At 35.1% G+C, this 22,668-nt stretch overlaps 1 protein-coding gene across 5 annotated transcripts in view; it reads left to right on the forward strand.

Annotated features, from left to right (window-relative positions):
• KHDRBS3 (KH RNA binding domain containing, signal transduction associated 3) overlaps positions 1–20,223 on the forward strand; it is a 95,873-nt gene extending 75,650 nt beyond the window's left edge. For 4 of the 5 annotated variants that reach the window (XM_075495321.1, XM_075495322.1, XM_075495323.1 and 1 more), the window contains 2 exons: positions 12,685–12,743; positions 16,063–16,623. In XM_075495321.1, coding sequence (XP_075351436.1) covers positions 12,685–12,743; positions 16,063–16,154 — 151 coding nt within the window. In that variant the 3' untranslated portion in view covers positions 16,155–16,623. Of the gene's footprint in view, positions 1–12,684; positions 12,744–16,062; positions 16,624–17,575; positions 17,633–20,054 lie in introns of those variants that run through there. The other variant, XR_012774597.1, reaches the window with a different exon arrangement.
• Positions 20,224–22,668: the final 2,445 nt, after the last annotated feature.

Consider the following 22,668-nt stretch of genomic DNA (forward strand, 5'->3'; position numbering starts at 1 on the left):
AATTTTAAGTGCTGCATGGTAAAAGAAAACAAGAAATGATTCACTTGTATGTTTCTCCTGAGGTATCGACACTCATTTTCTGGCATATTTTCTCGCTTGGCAAAAAGATTTTTAGGATTGTATTGGCAGGCAAAAAGTAATAACTATAAACAGACATCTGAGCTACCTAGAACAGCTTTCCTATCTTTAATCCGAATATCAAATAGTAGCCCATATTGCAAAATGTCATTTTGTAATCACTAAGAGATACTTATCATATTTAGGTGCATTGCAATGTCTTTACTGTGAAGGAAATTAGGGAAAAGTATATTGTCTTCATAGTTTAGCCTTATATCATTCTTGATATTTTGCCCTCATAAAGCATGGAAAGAAAATATATTTGCGCATAGAGGGCATTCACGTGTTTAAAATGCATCATTTAGTGACTAGCATGCGTAAATGACTTTTCCACCTTTCCTTTTGTAAGTTGAAAGTAGTAATCTAAAAAATAATAGCATTTCTAGTATGTCTTCTGATATTAATTTCTCTAGAAGATTGTGGTATTAATGATATTGTGTATTAGAGGAAACTTGAGAAATAGCTAGTAAACGGAAAAGATGGGTTTGCGCATTAAATCACTTGCAGTAGTTTTTCAGTATATGAACGCTCTTCTTGCACCTCATCAAACTTGGCTAATGTTCACAAGTGTACTTTGTGTGTACAAAGTACAGTGTGATACAGTGGAGACAGTTGAAATATTTTGTTTTTAAAGTTTTTCCTTATTTTAGTGATTCCTCTGTTAAAGATGGAAATTCTCCAAATTTGGCCGTTCAGTACAACACAGTGTGACTCTCCTTTATTGTTTTTAATTTTGATGTTTCTAGTGTATTTCCCAGAAATGGCCAAATCTGAGATGGACTAGGATGGCTGATATGTTCAGATATGAAGAATAGCATACCGTATATTTCTGTGGGCATTAAGGTAGTTGAGACTTTGCATGCCTCTGCAAACAATTCTTCTTTTCTATAACCTAACTGCTTGCTGCTACCAAATCATGTGTGTTTAAAAGCTTAACAGCATTTTATTTGACATTGTGTGAGACTATCTGTGCTTGTGCTTGGCAATCTGAAGCTTTAGTTAAAACCTGTCACAGTACTAATATTGAGAGTAACATCAGAGTTTTCTCCAAGTTCTCATTTATCTTAATGCCCTGTAATCCTATAAAAAGTAGTTTTCCTTTACAATATTTTCTTATCCACAGTTGTTTGTTCATACAACAAAGCCCCAGGTAGTGCTTCAGGATGTCTTTTAACAGAATTATTTTTTATGGTCAAAAAGGCTTAAAAAATATTCCTTGGAGATGTACTGAGCTTGACTAGATATCTTAACTGATTTTTAGAAGAGATGTGACTAAATTATACATATAGGTTTTTGCAGAGGATTGTTAGATGGTATTTTTACCAGTATAAACTGGGATGGTTTATCAACTGGGCTGTTATTGTTATAAAAACCCAAAGCAATCTAAAATCAATTTAACAAAATATTTCTCAGTTTCTGAAAATCAAAAGCTAGCAAATAATGTAAAACTGTCTCAGCTGCTTTAAGTAATAGAGCATAGTGAACACTGTCAAAAGCTATGATCATTTATGGTTGATATTCAATGCCTAGCTAAGGAGAGCAACAAGACTAGGCTGAACGTTACTCTGTCATGCAGGGCAGATTTCACGTTATGCAGTCAGTAATTCCATCATAAAATTTCTTCTGTATACATATGTAGTAATTTAACATGTGCAGTTGTATGCCAAAAACCTTTTTGGTAGAATGTGAGTTACAACTGTGAAACCATGCTCGTGTGACTGCTGGTGCAGACATTTTCTTGTCAGACGCATGTAGATTTGTCAGCTCCCCTCACTAGTGCATACGCATGCTTACTTCCACAACCCAGCTGACTCTTAAAGGACTTCCCCAAATCTGTCTGGAACTGTAATCCTTTACTTGGATTTATTGCAGAAAGTAGTGGGTGTTTTAATGGCCTGATGTTAATGCTAGATTAATTTTATTATGAAAATTCAGAGAAGAATATTGTGGAGGAAGCAGGAGCATTTAGTTGGGTCTTCATTTAAATTTGTAGATCAGTTTAAACATTTCAGCATGAAGAAAAATTCTATTTATTTTAAATCTCTGAAATATGTTTCAAATTGAGCAAAAGTGCTTTTGTCCCTTAGTGGCTCCATACATGATCTGTACAAGTGTTTGCGAAGACAATAATAGGGCAAAGGGAAATGGATGCTAATAAATCAATTGGCACTGTCAGTTCCCTGTTTAATGTTCTCTAGAATACATAAGATTTATCACTGAGGAATTGTAGAATAATGGTAGTGTATGGAAACAAAGTCCACCAGGGAGATGTACTACATCATTCGGATTTAGCGCTGCCATCTGCTTAATAGCATTGAGATGACTACAGAGGTACTTATGATCAACCATTCATAGCAGTGACAGATGCTGCAGAGAGTTAACATGCCAGAGAATGAGGTTTGTTACTAAAATTCAGATTATGTGACAAGCTTGCTGAGAAAGGGGGCTGGGTTTGTTACCTCTCCAACAGCATTAAAGGTTTACTGTGTGCTTTTAAGTTTACTATCAAGAGAGAATGGCTAACAGTTACTGTAGTACAAAAAAAATGTGGAGAACCCCATCTGTCTGCTTCATGGCACTCAGAAGTTTCAAATAACTTCTTTATGCTTGTCTGCTAGTATTTAAAACTGGATACCTCTTTTCCTGAAAAAATCCCAACTGCTTTTATCTAGCTTTATTGGTGTTTTACCTACAACAGAGATCAGCAGTCTCAACTAGAAAATGAATAGTTTGTATAACTATATGCCTGTGTCTGTTGAGGGGCAAAAATAATAAGTCATTCATGTAGTAATGTAGTCATTTTGTGTTCAATTAGAATTTATAATTTAAAAGCTGGCTTAGGTCTTCAGTCTTGGTGATCTCACCTTCACTCCATTGCAGGAGAAATTTAATCTAAACACTGATATGAAAGGGGAAATACTAGGACTTAAGGTAATTGCTGGTGTTGTCTACAGTTTTCTGCGATGTTTTCTGGGTTCTGTACTTACTAATGCTCTAGATTTCTCTCGGCAACAACCATTGTGCCGTTGGTTTAAACATCATGTTCCTCAGTTGCTCTTGCATATCTAATAATAATTGCTGCCATGTCAAACTATACCTAAATGTGATACATTCAAATACCTGTAAATTGCCTGTAAACCTTAGAGCCATCCAGTCAAGCTAATCTGAATTGAGGGAATAGGCAAATTCTCTTTAGTATATCTATGTTCATTCAGTGCCTCTAGTTCACTCTGTGTTTATTGGCTAATGCGTTGGGAAGTGAGAAGTACATGCTGCAACTTTATTTTAAATTATTTATCTAAGAGCATGAAAAGATAACTGCCCATGTGGTAATTCGTAAGCATGTTAAAAACCCAGCGTTATGAATACCATGTGGCGAGGCCTTATTCTTTACCGTTCGCTTCAATGGTGACTGATTCAAGATGTAAAATTTCTTTAAAGTAGGGAAGACTATGCAAAAAGACCTCATGGTTTAAAAGGTTTGAGGAAATTTGTTTTGTAGCTTGTGGTAGCTACTTAAGAGCTAAATAACTGGATATCAGGTTGAAAAGAGGACTTAAAAAAAAAAAAACAACCCAAACCTTGAAATCCAGCAGTGGCCATTGTTCAACTGATGCCTAAATAATACAAGTAAATTGGTTTGCTAAAATCCTTCAAATCTGTAAATCCCTGATTGTGTGCCACTCCAGAGGCACCTTAGTTTTGAGAGAAGCTGATTCCTAGTATGTAGTTCTTGACAAGACCTTCCTCATTTTCCACTAGGAACTCAAATTTTCAGGTGTATTCTGAAACTGTGCTTAGTAGTCATACAAAAGATGATGACATTGCTGTTTATAAGAGGAGGATTTTCATAAAGAGCTGAGTGTATTTATTTGAAATTGGCTTGTGGAGGTGTTGCTATTGGTATTTGAAAGTTAATTGCTAACATTTTGTTTGTGGTGCTCAGTGTTTTAAATTTACATTGTTAAGTTTGTCAGCAATCATGCATTTCCAGGCTGTATAAATATGCATTATATGCAAAACAGTGTCTGTTACTGTAGCTTTTCAAGATGTAATTCTCTGGATTTTAATGTTAGTAGCTGTTTGTATTTCATGCTCTGACTTATAAATCAAATCAATCCACAGCAGTCTGATTTCTGGGGATAGTGCAAATGGCTAGTATTTTGCAATTGTTGTTGCTTATGAACACCTGGTATGTCTGAGCTTATAATTCTGTGCAAATAAAACCTAAAAACCTTAGTATAAATAAGCTACTGTATCTTTTAACTGAAAATCCCTGCCATGTGGTTTCCTGCTTAATTTTTACACTCATATTGTTGGAAGAGATTATTTTCTGCAGTTTTTCAGATCTAGTTTTTCAGGTGAGATAGTTTGTCTTCCTTTTTTTGTTACCTGTTAAAATGTGACAAGATAAAATATTCAGAAGTGCCTCAATAGCACAGATTTTATTTGTAAGTCTAGCATACATGCTTGAATTTTTACAAAAAATTGGTTTACAGAAATCTGATCTGAAACCTTCAGTAAAAGGCAATTCAAGTGTAATGATGGAAAAAACTTGTCTTTAAAGGAAAAATTAATCTTAACACAAGTATACCACATGCTGCACTCATAAAATTGGAAAAGGTTTTTAGAATCCTCATCATGTTGACATTAGTAGATTACTTCGCTATTTAAGAAATGTTAGGATTACTTTTAATTTGTACTAATTATACTCAGTAAAATGCTTTTTAGATACAAAAAATAATTCTGGTTCTCTTCATGGCTTTGCTATTAAACTGAACTATGACTATGCCTCGATGCTTAGGAAAAAAGTGAAAATGCATTTACTAAATTTAGAGACCTGTTGGAGAAAACTGAGGTGTTGTAATAGTACAAAAGTAATGACATGAAATTTTAAATATTTAAAGAATCCAAAAAAGTAATTATTTCATAAAATTAGATTATTCATTTTGTGTGATTGGTTTAATGTTACTTAGGTGATTGTACAGCATCTTAAACTGGGTGCTTGAATTACCACAGTATAATTACAAGAGGATGAGTATTTGGTAGGATTTAGGATTTTTTCCTTGACTGATTACACAGGTGAAAACATGAGAAATAGATAGGTCAAATAAGATCTTTTAAGAAGTCCTTAATAGAAAGAAAAACGCATTAACAGTGAATATTTTTGAAATATTAAATACTATATTGTAGTTATTAATGGTAACTTGTGGAATTAGTCATAGTTTAAAAATATCTTAATTATGAGGGCTTCAATTTAATTACAGTATGTTTAAAAAAAAAAGTACTTTAAACTTGGATGATGGAGGTAACAGAGAGGAAGGAGAGTATCCAGTTGCTAGGGCTCAGCAGGGTGCTGCAGCAGTGCTGCTAGCTATATTGTCTTTGGAGACAGAACTTGGATAATCAGGCTTCCAAATCTTACAAATGTAAGTTATTCGTTTAGAAATAACTTTTCAAATGTCTTACATAATAAACTTTCTACTATTTTCATTAAGAGATACCATGATAAGGAAGAGAGACTACATAGTCTCTCTATGACTAGAGAAAGGACATCATAAATTTACACTTGCAGTAGACAGTGAAGAATATATATAAGGAAGATTTATTTTCCCCAGTGTGGGGTGGAAAAGGATCTTCACTGGAAACTCACACTTTCTTGAAAGCCAATGCCTATTGAATGAGAGAGGCATGAGAAATCAGGCTTCATCAGTTCAGAATATATTTTTGTCACAGAACCTGCTTTTGTAGATGAAGATTTGACACTATTTTGCTGTTTGACAGTCAACATACTATGTCAGCTTACTAGCAGTAATTGAAAATTGTAGGCTTTTCTGTTAGACTATCCTGTAGTATTTGGTTTGCTTTCAAAGGAAGAAAAATTTTGCTTCTTTCCATTGGTGAGGAAAATATCTATTTAATTGGGCAACTTCAGAAAAGGGAGGTGGTTGCAGGAAGACTTTAAATTGGTCTTATTTGTTTCTCCTGCTTGTATTTTATTTTAGAAGAAATACTGGGAGCTGTAAATTGTACTTTTAAGCACAATTTTGGCATCATTTGATTGACAGATGATAAAAAATACAGTTTAACCATCAGAATTTGAGGTTTATTGTGGTGTAATTGTCAGGCGCAATGCGCTTGGAACATACATGTTGATAAAAGTAGTAGAGCCCACATAAGCCCAGCAAACAAGTCTTAGCAGTTAAGTGGATTGAATTATCTTTAATGCAAGAGGAAAAGGTCTGATTTACTGTACTTGGAGAGGCAAGGCTTGAACCCTGCCTGTGTAAGGGGCATTAGAGGAGCACTGGGAAGACCTCAAACATGGTAATATATTGCTTTTAAGATCTGCAGATACTTATGGTTATGCGGCCCTGAAAACAGTTAAATATAATCTCTTTAACCAGATATGTTCCTTGATTGTACTTCTATTACTTTTTAATTATGATATAAAACTGAAATGGAATTATATTTTTCTCTCAAATGCTCTTCAATTTCAACTGATGAGTAAGGGTATCAAATTTATAGGAAACTGATGAAAGTTGTAGTATTCCTTCAATAAATTAGACAGACAAGAAGGTATGATATATATCTTAGAGTAGTATTTTTAATGACAGAATGGTGACATACTGTCTGTGCAGTTTTTGTGGATGATGATGTATTAGAGTCAGTGTTGTCTTGTTACTTGTCACAGATTGGGGTACATCATCTTGGTTCTTCAACAACTTCTTATGCAGGACTCAAGGGGGATAACCAAGAATGAGAGGGAGTGATATCCATAGCTCTGTCCAGTATTGCAATGGGTAGTCTAAAGCTTTTGACTGATAACTGCTAGATCTTCATTATTCTCTGCTGCTTCCACTTTCCTGAGCAGTCCTGTCTGTTTGGAGGGAAAGGAATATAAAGGCATCCTTTTCAATGTTAATGTTCATGTTGGTTCACATCTCTGTTCTCCATTTAGCAGTTGGAACACATTTGTTACACACCTGGATAGTTTAAGACTTCCACTTTATTTTCCTCTGATAGCAGCCTAGTTCACTTCCCCCAAACTGCTTTGCAAACCAGACAAATGTGATGTGGGGAAGACTGCAGCTTGGTTCTAAGTCACAGGACAAATCAAAATGCCGATGTTTAGGCAGCCTGAATTTTTAGTTTTTCTGCTGGTGCTTTCTTGTTTGATGTAGCGAATTTTTGACATTTTATTTAGCATTTCTCATGTTTAGGAATGTATTGTTGCTGTATTCTATTCATAGTTTCAAGGTACAGCTATAGGTCCCTGCTGCTGCTGTTCCTGAAAGGAAGCCTTACTTGTACTGTGTGCTTCAGTCACCTCTGCTACTTGCCATTTACCTTTCCTGTTTTGAGAGGTGGGAGATGAGAGTGGGTGTGTGGGGGGAGACTGAATGAGTTCAGACAGCAATAACTGGGCATTTCAAATGGTAAAACTGTTAGCTTTAGGGAAATGTGTAGAGTTCTGCTAGAAATATGTAGATCGACATAGTTTTGTGCCTGGTAGGTCGCACCAGAATGCAGATGCCTCTGAGGGCATTTCACTGTTTTACAGAAGTGAAATTTATTGCAATTTCTGCCATAAAAAGCAATTTCTAAATAGTGATAGCTAAGGGAATCCTTGAGGGGGCACTCTGGTCATCTTTTAGGATTATAGGAATAGATTTGCTATTTGTATTATCCATAGGAGAGTACAATAGGATATAATTAAAGGAAGATTGCATCATTTTTCTGTATTTTATAAAGCTTTCACATACATGTCTCAGTTGCTTTCTGAGATCATTATCTGTTTTACAGACAAACTGAGATGCAGGGATAAGACTATGTACCAAAGAAACTTCTGCTAAGAAGTGGTAGAACTGGGCATTAAATAAATCCATCTGCAAGATACAAGAAAAGATGTGTATCTCCTCTTGATATCTTGGTTTTATGCTATCCTGCTGTAAGCTGGCTTACAGAATATGATGTTCTAATGATCTACAGAAGCATTAAGAACAGATACTCCACTCAGTGTTCAAGACAATTATGGAGATATGAGAAGCTTCCCTACAGTGATGGTTGTCTTGACAATAACATTTGGGACGCTCTTCCTGTTTACTGTTGACGAATGCTTTTTGATATAAGAAGCAGCTGAGTGTGAAGATCTGGTAGGAATGAGAGAGGCTTGTCCTTGTGGAAAAGTTCTGTTCGGATGTGATCATATCAGTCAGGATCTGTTATATAAGACCTCTTGCTAGCGAAATCCTCATTTGTTCTTTCTACTTTGTTCTGTGAGACCTCTGTGTAGGACAAAGGTGACACATGGAGCTACTCTTAGCAGAAGAGGAACTGTGTTGGTGTTTTGAAGGGGGTTTTTGGTCACTTTCTGAAATGGTCCTGGCTTCTGTCTAGAGGGATCAGTCCCAAAGTTACTTGTGATACCAATGTGCAAAAGAAAGCAGAATTTTTTTCCCATATTTCCCTCGTAAGCATTACTAGGAGCTGACCTTGTTGCAAAAGGTGTCTTTTCTCACTGAAGAGGAAGAAAATTTCAGTTCACTCAGTGCTTCAACCCGGTAACCAGGCTTGTCAGTGCTTAAATCTGGGCTTTTCCAGTAAACTAGAAGTTTTCAATCAGAGACCTTTTACTCTTCCCTTAGCAATGAGGCTCCCTGCCATACTACTTTTGTTTCGAATGCAGAAGCGGCATAATGCTGACTCTAAAAGATGCCTGTATCAAATCTAAAGAGCCATGGCAATTGCATTCATTCATCACAATATACTTTGACCACCTTTATGCATTTTTTTGGAAATAATACAGAACACTTGCACTGTATGGTTGACGTACCTGTTCTAGGATTGTCCCAAAAATAGCCTAATGACCTGTTCTGATATCTTCATGAGTGTTTGCTTGAACTCTACCATTCCGTTGATATCTCTCCCAAGAGAATATTCCAACATTTCTAGACAGAATAAGCTAATAGTTAATATAGTATAAAAGTTGAGTTCCTTAACCATCATGTCAAGAGCAGTTACTGCTATTTGTTTTTTTCATAAAGATTTGTTCTTCTATTATGGTTCATCAAGATATTTTCAGAAACAATCAGCTTAGCAGAAAAGCCTGAGAAATTCAGGTCATATTCCACAAGACCTCTGAAGGCTTATGCCTAATTTAGAATGCCTCTAAATTAAAGTATTTTAAGACACTTCTCGCAGCACAATGTTTCTAGAAAAATGGCAGGAAGCTTCCCAGTCCTCTGTTTTACTAGATAAAAAAGCTCCTCTAAGGTTTTGCTTCATCAGTGCAGGGCTAAAATCTGAGGTTGCTCTCTATCTCAGGCTGTTTCTTAAACAGAGAAAACAGGCACTTACCCCTGGCCTTATTTAAACTACTTAAGCCTCACTTCACACTTCCTCTAAGCATTGTAGGATTAATGCCCAGCCTTCAGCAATTAGAAGCATCGTACTTCAAGTTTATTGTTGTTTGCTAATTCTTCCATGCCATTAGGTGGTTTCAAGTTTTTATGTTGACATGGAAAATCAAAGCATTTTTTCTTTGCCACCTCTGTCTTCTCTGTCAGCCCAAAGACATTGTGCTGGAATGGGAATACAAAAGAAGTTAAACATGAGTAGATATAACTAAGGGCTCTATATGTACAAAAGATCTAATCCGCAGCTGATACTCCAGTGTTGATTGCACTTGTACTGTTTATTTGATGTTTGGGAAAATGCTTGAAAACTTGCCTGAATATACTATGTAATGCAATGCAATTATCCATCTACAAAGTAGACACCACAGAATTTTCAGGTATTGCCCACATCTGCTGCTAGGAAGAAACTGCTTGCAGACAACTGGAGAAGTAAAGAAAAATTAAGAAAAGAAAATTAAAGAAAATGGCCTCAAGAAGACATTTCACATCTTAAAACAGATGAACTCAAAGCAGACTCGAGGTTTAGTCTTGCTGGGTTAAAAAGGAAGGGATCCATGGTATGTTTTTTACCTCGTTCTGAAAGGAGGGAGGCACAAGAGGCAAAAGGAAAATGAACCTGTTTGGTGGTTTTTGTTCTCCTTTCTACGAGAGGAAATGAAGGGAATAGGAAGAAAAGAGTTTCCCTTCCAGAATAAATCCATTAAAGGTAAATACAAAGTTTGAATAGTCTTCAGTCAGAATGCTAAGATGCCAGCGAACGTATATAAAAAAAGTATAAATGTCAAGGATGCTTTAAAACAAAAATTGACATCATACCTTCTGTCCAGAGGAAGAATTATTTAATATAGCTACTTAATTCCTCACAATAGAATTAACCTCCACTATCTCAGTTAATGAGTTCAAACGTACAATTTACAAAGAAGTTTGATATTGCAGGTTCCTCTGACTAGGTTTCCTTTTAGCAGGTGATTGCTTTGAAGAAAATACAGTTCTGTAAGCTGTAACTTCATATACAGTATTAGATCTTTTTTTCCTGTAATTCCTCCAAAAAAACCTCAGGTATCTTGGTTTTGGCTGTGAACTCCATGGGCTATTCAGACTGTTACAGGTGAAACAAAAAATCTTTTTAATGTTTTACCCAGAACTCCTTACAGCTGTCTGTATGTACCCTTTTCTTTGGGTTGTAGTCTTTAAGTTGCCTTATCTGAAGCTTTGCATTTGTTTAACATACAGTTGCATTGAGAGAGGGTTTGCGTTGTTCATAGAGCACAAAGGAAAGTGCTCAGAGTAGTGAGTATTGAATTGCACTAGGCAATATTACTTCACATTATAACTTCTACTTCTTGGAAAGATTATTAATTTTGATGGGTCATGATATACTTTCAGTATAAGTAAAAGATTTTTCCTTTCTGATATTTATTTGTTTTGCAGTTTATATGCTGTAGAATGAGTCATTTTTTTGTTTAATAGATATTTTAGGTCTATGAAATGAAACCCTGCAAAAGTCATTCTGACAGGATTGACAGATATGGGGATAGGGCTCAGCTGCTATAGGCTTCTAAACTTGATGACAGCCTTAAAATAAATAATCAAGTACTGTGTCGAAGGATAATTGAATGTCAGTTTAAGTTGGTTGTCAGAATAAAGACTGTTTTATCACTGACTGCTGCAGGGCAAAATTATGTTATTTCTTATGCTTCAAACTTTGCCCTTGTTATTCTGGGGTCCTCATCACGTGGACTGACAAACCATAGATAACATTTAGGTTGTATACAGATACTTTTTTGTGGGTCTTCGTAGTGCATTCTGGTTAAGTTTAAGAAGCCTTATACTAGCAGTAACAGATATAAATCCACACTTTTTACGTATGCATTTGCACACACCAGAACTGTATTATTTCTGTCCTGGATTATTTTGTGGTATTTAAAACTTTTTCGCTTAAAAAAACCCCACCTAAAACACAAATAAACCAAAAACAGCAAATGATCTTTGTCTTGTGTCAGTTTAGAAGTGGTCGTGATGTGTTGTTTTATATAAATGCTTTACCTGCTAATTCATGTTAAGACTAATAAATTGCCTTTTCTCTCTGGTTTTTATTTTGTTAGCAATCTAATATTAGAAACATTTTGTCAATATTAGTAATTACTTGCTAGTGATCATATATTACAGTGATTTGCTTCTCACTCAGAAGGTAATGAGTTGGTAGCATCAGTTTGTAGAGTATTTTCCAAATATCGTCAGCCCTGGGTCTGGCTGTGGTTCAAAAGAAAAGGAAAGAAACAATTGAGACCTGCTTTTGTCCTACAAACATGTCTAATAGCCTTTTGTTCTGTCAATTATATAGAAGACTATACATGGTTATATGAAATCTGAAAGCATAATGGAAAAGTAGTATGTAATAAGGTTTGTCCTTCAGTTTCTATTCAGTGGTCTTAATACAAATAGAAATGCCGTTATGAAATGGAAGACTGGTTTAGGCTGTGGTTATGGTATTCATACATACTTTTGAATCCTAATGACTGCATATTTCTGCTTTTAACTTTGAAGTTCCTGTTATTGTTTCTTGTCTGCCTATTAAAATGATAGCATTTGCATATGTATACATTTATCTTGTTTTGAAGACACTGGAACCTGTACACATATAGAAACTATATAACCCTCTGATCAGCAAGTTGCTTGTCCTTTATTGCATTTTCATCAGTGAATTTAAAGATGCAAAGACAAAATACTAGGCAACAGTAGGTAATGAAAAGAAGTTTATAAGACAAAGGAATTGGGTTCAGTACCTACACCTCCTACTCTTCTTTCATTGGGACTCATAAGATCTTCAACCTTCCCATCTACAAGTATAATTATAAATATAAAATTCCCACATCCACATTTAACACTGGATCAGGGGCTCAGTGATGAAAAAAAATCCTTGATGGAAGTAAATAGGGTTTATTTTCTCTTCTTTATTAATAACAAACAGGATCTAAGCTGTCATTGTCACATGAATGCTTACCTTTCTTACCTTAGGGCATGTCTACATCCTCCAAGCTTTCTTCTTTTCAAAGGCAGAATGTGTAATGATAGGCATTGATTCTTAAAAGGTAACTGCTTTGTTTCTTGTTCTCTTTCTTCTTCCTGCTTCCCTCCTCCCACACAGCGGAGCAGATTACTATGACTATGGCCATGGACTGAGTGAAGAAACATACGACTCTTACGGTGAGTAGCTTTATGAGCTGAATGACTACAGTAGTAGACTCTTGAACAAACATAATCAAATAAGTATTTCCATAGGCAAGCTTCAGTTCTGCAGTGGATAACAGCTGTTTGGGGACTCCTGCACTGTCACAGAGCTCCTCATGTGGTTATTGAGAAAAATACTGAAGGAGGTTTCTGTGGTCTGCTAGCTAACATAGTCATGTGAAACTAAAAAGAAATAAAAAAATCTAAATCAAGCTGCAAGTACCATTTTCGTATCACATTCAAAGAGATTTAAGGAAAAAAATGGGGGTGTAGGACCTTTTTCAGGAGCTGTTTGAAGCTGAAAGCAAATGCTTCTAGCGTGGCACAGCTGGCATTGAAACTTGGTACAAGGTAAGAATATGCTGAAGTGCTCAGCTGAATCAGGGCCTAATTGAGTGCGTTTTAGACTTGTATGGTCTTTTTATATTCATTTTCATGCATCAGTCTTGTGAAATCTAGCAGGGAGTCATTATGTAAAGGTTATGAAAGTATTTTAGGTAGCTAATAGACATGAGGGCAGTGGGTTACTCATGGAGACAAAACAATGCGTAATGAAGCAAAAAAAATACACTAGTGGTAAAGATCACATTTTTGTAAGCTAGTAGTGTGGTAGTGACAGGTTTAATTAAAGAAATCTGTTACGGATTAGAAGCATAAAGCATGTTAAAAGACACCTTTGCTTAAGGGATAAATGTTAAATCTATGCCTAGAGAGCAGAAATATAATCTAGATCACTCAAATCTCAAACATTTCAGGATTGTTAATAACTAGTGTGAAAGTTGTGATTCTGGGTAATGGATGCTTCAGTGATTTTAGTGTTCTACTTAAAACTTTCCATGGTGTATTTCTCGAATTCCATTTGGAAGTGCTTCCTGCTGAAAACTAAAATTATCTCAACTAAGTTGTTGTGATAAATGCATCTAATACAGAAGTTTGCTCAATGTCATTTGCTTAAACTAATTATTTTGCTTAAGCGGAAAGTCAGTTCATCAAAAGAGGAGGTCACTTGAAATTCCTCTGTCCCCCAGCACTTTCAATGTCTTGACAGATATATAGCTGAAACGTTTATTTCAGCATTAAAATAAAATGTTTGCCATTATAAGTCTGGTATTTCTAAGACTATTTCATGAATGCAAAATTGATATGGGGGAAAAAATATGAAACTGCTTAATGTAGATAGTTGACTGATGGGGGAAAAATGTGGATTGCAGTATTTAAGGTTGAAAATATGGATTTTTCATTGCTTTTGCATTTAAAATTGGTTTTCTACTTATCAAAGCATAGCCACTCAGAATATTAAGTGATATATTTGCTCAAGTTGAGAGGAAAACTATAAATACCTTGAAGAATGATTATGGGTTACAGCCACTGAAGTTTTTGCACATACAAATAAATAGTTATACACTTTATTTCTTAACTAGCTGACCCTCAAGTACATCCTTAAATGCAGAGTTAGATACTAATAATCATTCTTACAGTATGTAAAGAACATTAGGTGCCCTGGACTAAAATTTGTAAGACTGCATAGTGAGCAGATAGTTGCCTAGTGCTGGCCAGGAGGAAACCCAGTTTCCCAGGAAGTACCTGAACTTTTCCTTCTCTGAGAAGCTCAGGTGCCAATCCAGAGGATGTAGGAAGAGTATCAGTATTTTTAGGATTCGGAACCCTGAATGGCACCAAAATGAAAACTGATAAAAAGTAAGGTGACTCTCTACCCTACTGATTTGACCAATTGCTTGAAAAGGAGCAAGTATCCCCTTAAACTGTAACCAAGACTGCTTTTTACATTTAAATAGTTCCTTGCAGTGGTGCTTAAAAGCTAGGATATTTTTATTTCTTACCCCTCAGCCAGCTGCCTTTACTGTTAGGCTAGGGTTCTTTTCCTTGCTTAATACAAGCCTTGCTTTCTGTGTGAAGAAGCACAAGACATTGCTTCTTGTGTACATCAGATTCCTGTGGAACTTGCCTGAGGTACAAGTTTCATTCTCTCAGCCTTACACCAAATTTGAGCTTGTTCCTTTTACCTCCTAGGCAAATGTTCTGATCACTTAGGTATGATATATAACCTAGGCTCTGCAGCTGACCACCTAAATTTTTAAAAATAAAGTAGCCGGGATGAGACTTCTATAAAGAGATTGTGAAATTGGACCATTGACTTACAGGATTCTTGTCACCTAATTTCAGATAGCTACTGTCTGAGGAAGTTACCTTACCATTCAAAGTAGTACAGGGGTTCTCTGGCTGTTGACTTTTTTTAATTGACTAGAAAGACAGATAAAGTGATGCCTATGTCTTAGATTACCATACCTAGTCATTTAGATTCCACCCTTAGTTTCTGGATTGCATTGGGTTCACTTGGACACTGTCTGCTTAGGGCAGGGCAATTATCCAAAAGTAGATATGGAAGCACATACACTGTTTTCAGGTGTTTTCTTTTGTTTTTTTCTGTTTTTTTTTTCCTCTCTGGGGCAGTATTCTGATTTGTTTACTTGACTAAAATGTACCTAAGTACTGATTCATTATACTCTGCATTTGGTCCTGTATCTTCTCTTTTGTTGTAAATGCGTGGCACAGTAGGTCTGATTCTTATTTAAGACAATACTTTGCTACTTTTGTTAGTATTTATTACCACTAAAATGTGGTAGGATTATGAAGCATTAAATATAGCATAAGCTTTTCACAAACTTATTTTGTTGTCAAAATTCAAACAAGCAATCTCCCTTGCCCTTTTAATTTTTTTTCATAATCTGCCTTCCTATTTCTTGTGTGTTAGAGGAAGTGTATGTTTACAGTGAAGTCAAATATTGCCCCTAGATTACTAGAAGCCACAGATGTTTTCAGTGATACTTGAGGCTTTTCACTATTGGATTGCATATTTGAATTAAGCCTAGATTGGTACTGATGCAAAGAAACTTATTTTTGAGGGTAGCTGACTTGCTTATATACATAATTCATATCCTCCATTCATTTCAGCCTAGCATAATTATTTGTAGGTTCTGCTACTATAGCTGGCATTTCTGTGTATCTGCAACAGGCAGGTCCAGCTGAATGCCAGAGCCCTAAATACAGGCCATTAGCCTGTCACGCTCCCTGCTGTTATGTACTGAAAAAGCATTGTGGGGTAGCTCATATAGTTGCGTTGTACCAAGATTTTTTTGCTTCCAGTGTTAGACTTTGTACACCTTGGTTTCAGTAAATAAAATGTCGCTGTTTAATGCACAACTAAATAAAGAAAAAATAAGTACAGCATCTGAGAACATTGGAAGGTGTCTAACTATATTTTCCATTCTTGTAGGGCAAGAAGAATGGACCAACTCAAGACACAAGGCACCTTCTGCAAGGACAACAAAAGGAGTCTACAGAGACCAGCCATATGCCAGATACTGATTGTACTGTCTGATGTTGTGAAATATCCAATCTCCACCAGTCCTGTATACTGTTCAAAGTAATTTTTTCTATGAACAATCCCTTTTTATTAAATCAAAGCGCTTAAAAATCTGAATGGATGGACTGAACTTAAAAATATTTTGTTGAAAGAACAACCTGGACATAAAGATATGTAAAACAAGGAACTTTGTTATTTCCAAGCTGTATTTGAAAAAATAGGTGATCAAAAAAATAACCTTTGATTAACTAGTGTTAAACAAAAAATAGGTTTACTAAATATGTTAGTCCATTCTTTTAACATAAGCGTAACCTTTTATTTTAAAGGTTTTCAACAATTTAGTTTTTAGTTTTTATTTTCAGCCATTTGCTAGTTTTTCTCTTTGCAAACATGCGTAAAAAGGGAAGCAAATTACAAATGCAAATAATGTGGTATTTTGTAACTCAAGTCTTGAAATGTTCTGTAGTGTTAAGCAAAGTTTTACCCTTGCTTGATACTAAATAAACTTTTGAAAGAAAATCAGTGTGTGTGAGATTAATTTTATGCTTTATCTTATAATAAAACTTCATAAATAGTAGTAAACAGGGAGAAATACGTTTAACAGTGATCAGTATAAAAGGCTCATATTAAACTTTGCGCAACTTCTTTTAAAAAATGGTATAAACCTAAATGTATATATATATTCACAGTAGATATAAATGCTGTTTAAAGTATCCAAATGGTATGGATCTGCTTGAGTGCCACATTAAATCAAAATATTTCTGTTAAAAATGGTTTAAAATAGTTAATGAATTTTCTGAAAAAGATGTGACTAGTTTTCATCTTGTTGAGCATTCTTTCACTAGTGCAACTTTGGAATTTTTATGAGAATTTTGGTACGTTAATGACCACCTCGCTCCGTGCTGGAAGCAATAAACACAAAGCTTTTAAAGACTTTCTGACTTGACTAATTGAGGTCGCTTTCGTCAGAGGCAGAGGATGTGTAACCCTTAAAACGGTCTTCATTTGCAAAGGTAAATAAATCAAATAAGATTTTAATCTCAATTTATCTTAATATAACCAATAAAAACAGGGAGGCTTCAACTTAGAAAGTTTCATTTTAGAATGTAGGAAAGACTTTAAGGACACCTAAATTCTCATTTTAAAACATTTAATTTGTGTTAGTAATCTAAAAAGCCTTAGCTTAGCTAGTTAAATTTGGACAAACTATTCCCTATTAAACAACTGTAAAACCTCATAACCAATAGTTTGTAATATATTATTTTTCTATAAATTCTAGTAACTTAAACATTACAAATGTTATCTAAAGCTTTTTGTTAATCATTACGTTTCTATTAATTATAGTTTGATTTACATTGTTTTCTTTAGTTTTTATTTGAAAGTCTTTGAAATTTAGTAAAAATACCTTCTTTTCTCTTGTCAGGAAACCCACCTCCTTGGACAGCCAAGAGAACAAAAACCTTAATCTTCTGATGCTTTGGTAGGTATCTTTACTCATCTGTGAAATTATTAGAGAAATAATGGAGCTTTTGATCAGGTCCTTAATTCTTTATACTCAAGGCTTTAATTTATGTAATGATTACAGGTACTGAGCTGGAGGCCAGCACAAATCATTGGCTATATTCAGTTGTGGTGGGAAAAGTCATAGTTTTAAACTATCATTAAACAGGACATTAAACTGTCCCAGTGTGTGGATGCTGTCCTCTGGCTGTTCATTTACTGAAAGGTATATGTAGCTTTGACAATATTTCAACTGATTAAGTATTTCATTGGACAGAGGAAGGTGAAAGAAAATGAATGTAATTTTATGCTAGTAGTGTTCAAATGGGAACTTAAAAACTGTAATCTGGTCAGCAAACATGTCTAAAATGGTTTTATGAAGCTGAAGAAAGCATTTTGTAGAATGATTTTCTAAGTCAAGCATTTCTGCACAAGGAGTAGGCTGATTTTTGGCACAAATAAAGAAGTCCATTGAGAAACATTAGCTGAAGAATAGCTAGCTCTACTATTTCTGGTGAATTCAATATATAAAGTAAGAAATAATTTAGCTGTATTTATGCTCAGATTGTGCATATTTTAAATTGAACAGATTTTTTTCTTTATTTCCTACTTGGAATGGTAATTCTTCCTGCTAACCTCATGATCACAGTGCCTTTAGTTGACATGACTTAGATAAACAGAGCTCTATACTTTGAAATATTGCATACATTGAACTGCCTCTGTATAACCACGGTAAATTTAAGAGACTCTTGTCACAGGCTAAAGGAACTTTTTGTACATATAAGATCACTTTAGAACAATTTTGAGAGTATTTTAAAGATTTAAAACAAAGGACCCTTTTAAGGTTAGGAAGGTAGGAGAAGATTTCTTCCCTCTGGGGCTCAAAGGGCTAAGATTTGATACCAGCTGCTAGAACTGCTATGGCAAACCTGAGTATATAAACATCTTTTTAAAAAATCTGTAATGGAATTGGCCAAATCTTTATTTCTGTTCACATCTTAAAACACATAATATGATGAGTTACATAAGTCATAACAAGTTTTCATTTGCATATATGAAGTTTTATATTAACCATATACAATGAAACTTGATGGGTTGAAACTAAAATATCTAGTAGCAGGGATGGCTAGTAGACGAAGTAAGTGAATCAGAAGTGAATTAAACCTCCTGTAATATTTATCAAACTTTTTTTAATGCCCTCTTTCTTTCATGCCTCCTATGTGGAGGATGAATGTTATCAGCATGAATTTGTGTCACTTTTCTGCTACCCTGCCCTGAAGTCCTATAACCCTTAAATCTTTCCAGGTTCCCTCTTGGTGGGGGGAAAAAGTGTGTTCCTGTCAAATCATACAGAGGCTCTTTGGGTGCACCATTGTGTGACAGTGTCATATGACTGGAAGTTGCAGGTCACATGAGTAAATTAAAAGAAAATTCCCCTCCTGACTAAGAGCACACCCATCCTATGGTCAGAAGTGATTGGCTTGGTCATGTGCCAGATGTGCATCTGACAGAAAATGGAGTAGTCTGGCCTTATGGTGGTCCAATTAAGTAGCTGTGGCCCACCTTGACAGAAAAGTTAACAGTTTTAGTCCAATTTTATTTGTTCTTTTAATGAGTTGTAAGATCTAACTTTGATACATTTAAGAAAAAAGTCTGCATATATTGAGCAGGATAGTGGTATGAATTTTAAATCCATTAAGTCTTCCTTCTTCCAGTGCTCCACATTGATATACCTGATTTCTCCTAAGAAAATGTTTTCATACCTCTTAAAAAAATTGTATCAGTTCTCATGTCCTATACATGTGTGTACTATAAGCTACATCAGTTCAAACAGTATTAGATATTCTTAGAAACTACATATCTTAGAAACTACATATTTGCATTACAAAACTTCTCTTGACAGTTCCTGAAATAATATGCACTACCATTGTGTTCTGCTATTGCATTTCTGGTTGGGTTTTTTTTTCCTTTGGAGTAATCTATGCAAAGAAATCCATTATGTTTTGAAGAGAGGAAAAAATAATCTAAAAAGATCCCTAAATTTAAAAAAAAAAATCAATGTAGAAGGCAGCCGTTCTTTTATTGTGACAAACTAACCTAGGAGTGTTTATCTGTTCTAGTAGGATTTTGTTCTGACACTGGTCAATTGCTGTGTTACTGGTCAAACAAGTAATGTTGATGATAATTAACCATATCATTAATTTGCCTTTATTGAACCTTTTTATCACATTTGCACTCCATTTCAATGATAGCAGTTTCTGCAATGGTTTCCATAAATCTACATACATTTATTATATGCATAATTGCCTGATCCCACTGCTTATGATCTGACAGTCTTCAGAGAATTCATAGTTGGTAATCTCAGGATGTATACAAATAAATTATATTTTGCTCTTTTTCAGGAACTTCTGCCCTGTTAATCACGGACTGCTTAGAGCATTGTACTTATCCGTGTGCCTAGACAACGAGACAGGCTACGGAGTATGAAAACCCTGTTCTGTATTTCTTGTATTAAAGCCTTAAAGTGTATAATATTATACACTTTTAAAAATAATTGTATACTTAAACTCTTTAATTGTTTAGTGATGCAACAATGTTTTATTTGGAGCTCAATAAAGAATTTTCATCTAAGTTCCTGTTACAAAGCAATAATGCAGCCTCACGTTCCTTTTAGTGATTCTTTTTAGCCTTATGCAGCAAGTGTAAGAGAGTGTGTGAAGTCTCATGACTAGAATTTAAATGCTTTTGGAAATAGCTTGTCTAATGTATGAACAACATGGATAAGTTCAAATGAAGATCGGTGTTTTATGCTGAAGCTTTTCTTAATAGCTAATTGTAAACAGATCTCCTCAAAACAAGACTCTTGGGTAGAAATGATACTCCAGCTTCCATTTCCTTCAGAAACTTGTGTAACATGAAGGTGTTTTAATCCCTGTCAATTATACTATGCTGCTTATTCTCTTTCACTTGGTGTTTGATGCGCAGAAATGTTTTCTCTGATATACAGTCACAGGTTTTCTAGTAGTAGTCTTGGATGAGGCTTTTACACCTTGATAAATCTTGTATCTAACAGTCAAGTTTCCTCAGTGCTTTCTCTGTTTTATATTAATTGTGATTGTGATAATTTGTAACAGAAATAAAATTCTGATAATTTAATTTCTTGTGTTCTTTCCTAAATACTTCTTGCAAAGTATGAGTGTCCCATTCCTCAGTTATGTTTCCATTAAATGCATTTTTCTTCACTGAATCTCAAATTCATCTGAAGAAAAGCATAATTGAGGTCTGTCTCATTTATTTTATTTTGAAAATCAGCAATATCACTTAATAGCTTCACACCAAATGCCTCCTCTTCAACATGTACTCATAACTTCTAATACTATATACTGACTATTGAAGAATGGCTTTGAAATTTATGGGGATGTGGAAAAAATTAAGATTTCCTATTAACCCTGGCACTGATCAAAGTATCTTGAGTAAGATATCACTTTTAATAGATGAAAAAAACTTTGACTGTAAAAAAAAGTCTGTGTTTTTAACCTTCAAATATTTAAAGGGATTTTATCAGTTAATCTCACAATCTGGAAAGATTTTCCCTGCCATCATCTTTCACTGTACTACAACTGCATTTCTGTAATGTTTTACACAGCAAGCAATAGTGATTATTTAAATAAGTAAAAGCAAAATCCAAAAACCTTTGAATAAGCGCAATAGATGTATAGTAATGGATTCCCTTCAGACTGACAGGCAGGAACCTCTGATGTGGAACAGCGCCTAACATTTTAAATGCTAGCCAAGTATAAAAATTGTATATAGATACCGGGGCGGGGGGGGAATTTAGATAAGCAGAATGCAATTTCACTTGCTATAATTTGGACCAGACATGGATTACCAACACAATCTCATTTGAGGAGTGCTATGAACTATTTAATGAGTGAAGTATCAAGCCTTCCACTCTGGAGTCATGAACAACAGAGCTTCTTAATGTCAATGCTAAAATATTTTGCTAGTGTGACTCATTTTAATATGTGACTATCACAGCTATCTAGCAAATCTGGTAATTTTTGAGATCTTGTCTGATTACTGAGTGGCCTAACACAGGAACTGTTAGGGTCCAGTCAAAGTGGATTGACTGCAGACTATCCAGCTGTTTGTCTTGCAAGTACTTTGCTTGATTTCACTAAAAAACTTAAGGACTGGCTGTTTCTGCGCTTTGAAGCCTGGACTTCATTTCTGCTGGTTATTATCATCACTAGGTAGGGGTTTGTGTGTTTCTTGTGATTGTGCTTTGAGTGAAATCTGGGTATCACTGGAATAGTTTTGTCATTCACTTCAAGAGACCACATATGTATGTGCATCCTGCCTGTGCTGTCATTGATGACTTCAACCTACATGCTGAGACAGTCCTGATCCTCTGTTCTGCAATACCGGTTCTACATGACATTGCCTCACTTAAAGGTTTTGACCAAAGATGTGAGGCTGCTGCTTCACATGGATTGTCCAGTCCGCATCACAGTCTTTCCAATAGTGTTCATCTTAATGTGGGGATGTCCCTACATTTAGGTACATAATAAATGTATGAAATAATATTCTATGACTGTGTGTATTAGAACAAACCTTGAGGTCACGTCTTTGTAAATGATGTTGCAGAGCATACTTTTCAAGTTGGAACTTTTCGTCCTTCTGGGCAAAGGAACTGAAAATAATTTAAAGATCAAAATGCGAAGTCAATATATATATAATGATTGCTGATAAACAGGATTGAATCTGCCCTTGAGTGGTTTTGCTTCCATTTCTTCACACAAACTTTGCAGTCTTTTTTTACTAATTTAACATTATAGTTGGATTTTTGTAGCAGGTTCACAAGTGTGCGCTAAAGGGCCCACCTTGTAGTAGAATTTCCAGGTTACTGATGTCCAAGAACCTCAGTACTATTGTAGCTGAATAAATGCACATCAAGAATCAGAATATCTTTTGACTTTATTAAAAAGATTAATTGGATGAAGGGGCTGAGAATTA

The sequence above is a fragment of the Mycteria americana genome, chromosome 2 (assembly GCF_035582795.1).
Source record: "Mycteria americana isolate JAX WOST 10 ecotype Jacksonville Zoo and Gardens chromosome 2, USCA_MyAme_1.0, whole genome shotgun sequence".
NCBI classification, from domain to species: Eukaryota; Metazoa; Chordata; class Aves; order Ciconiiformes; family Ciconiidae; genus Mycteria; species Mycteria americana.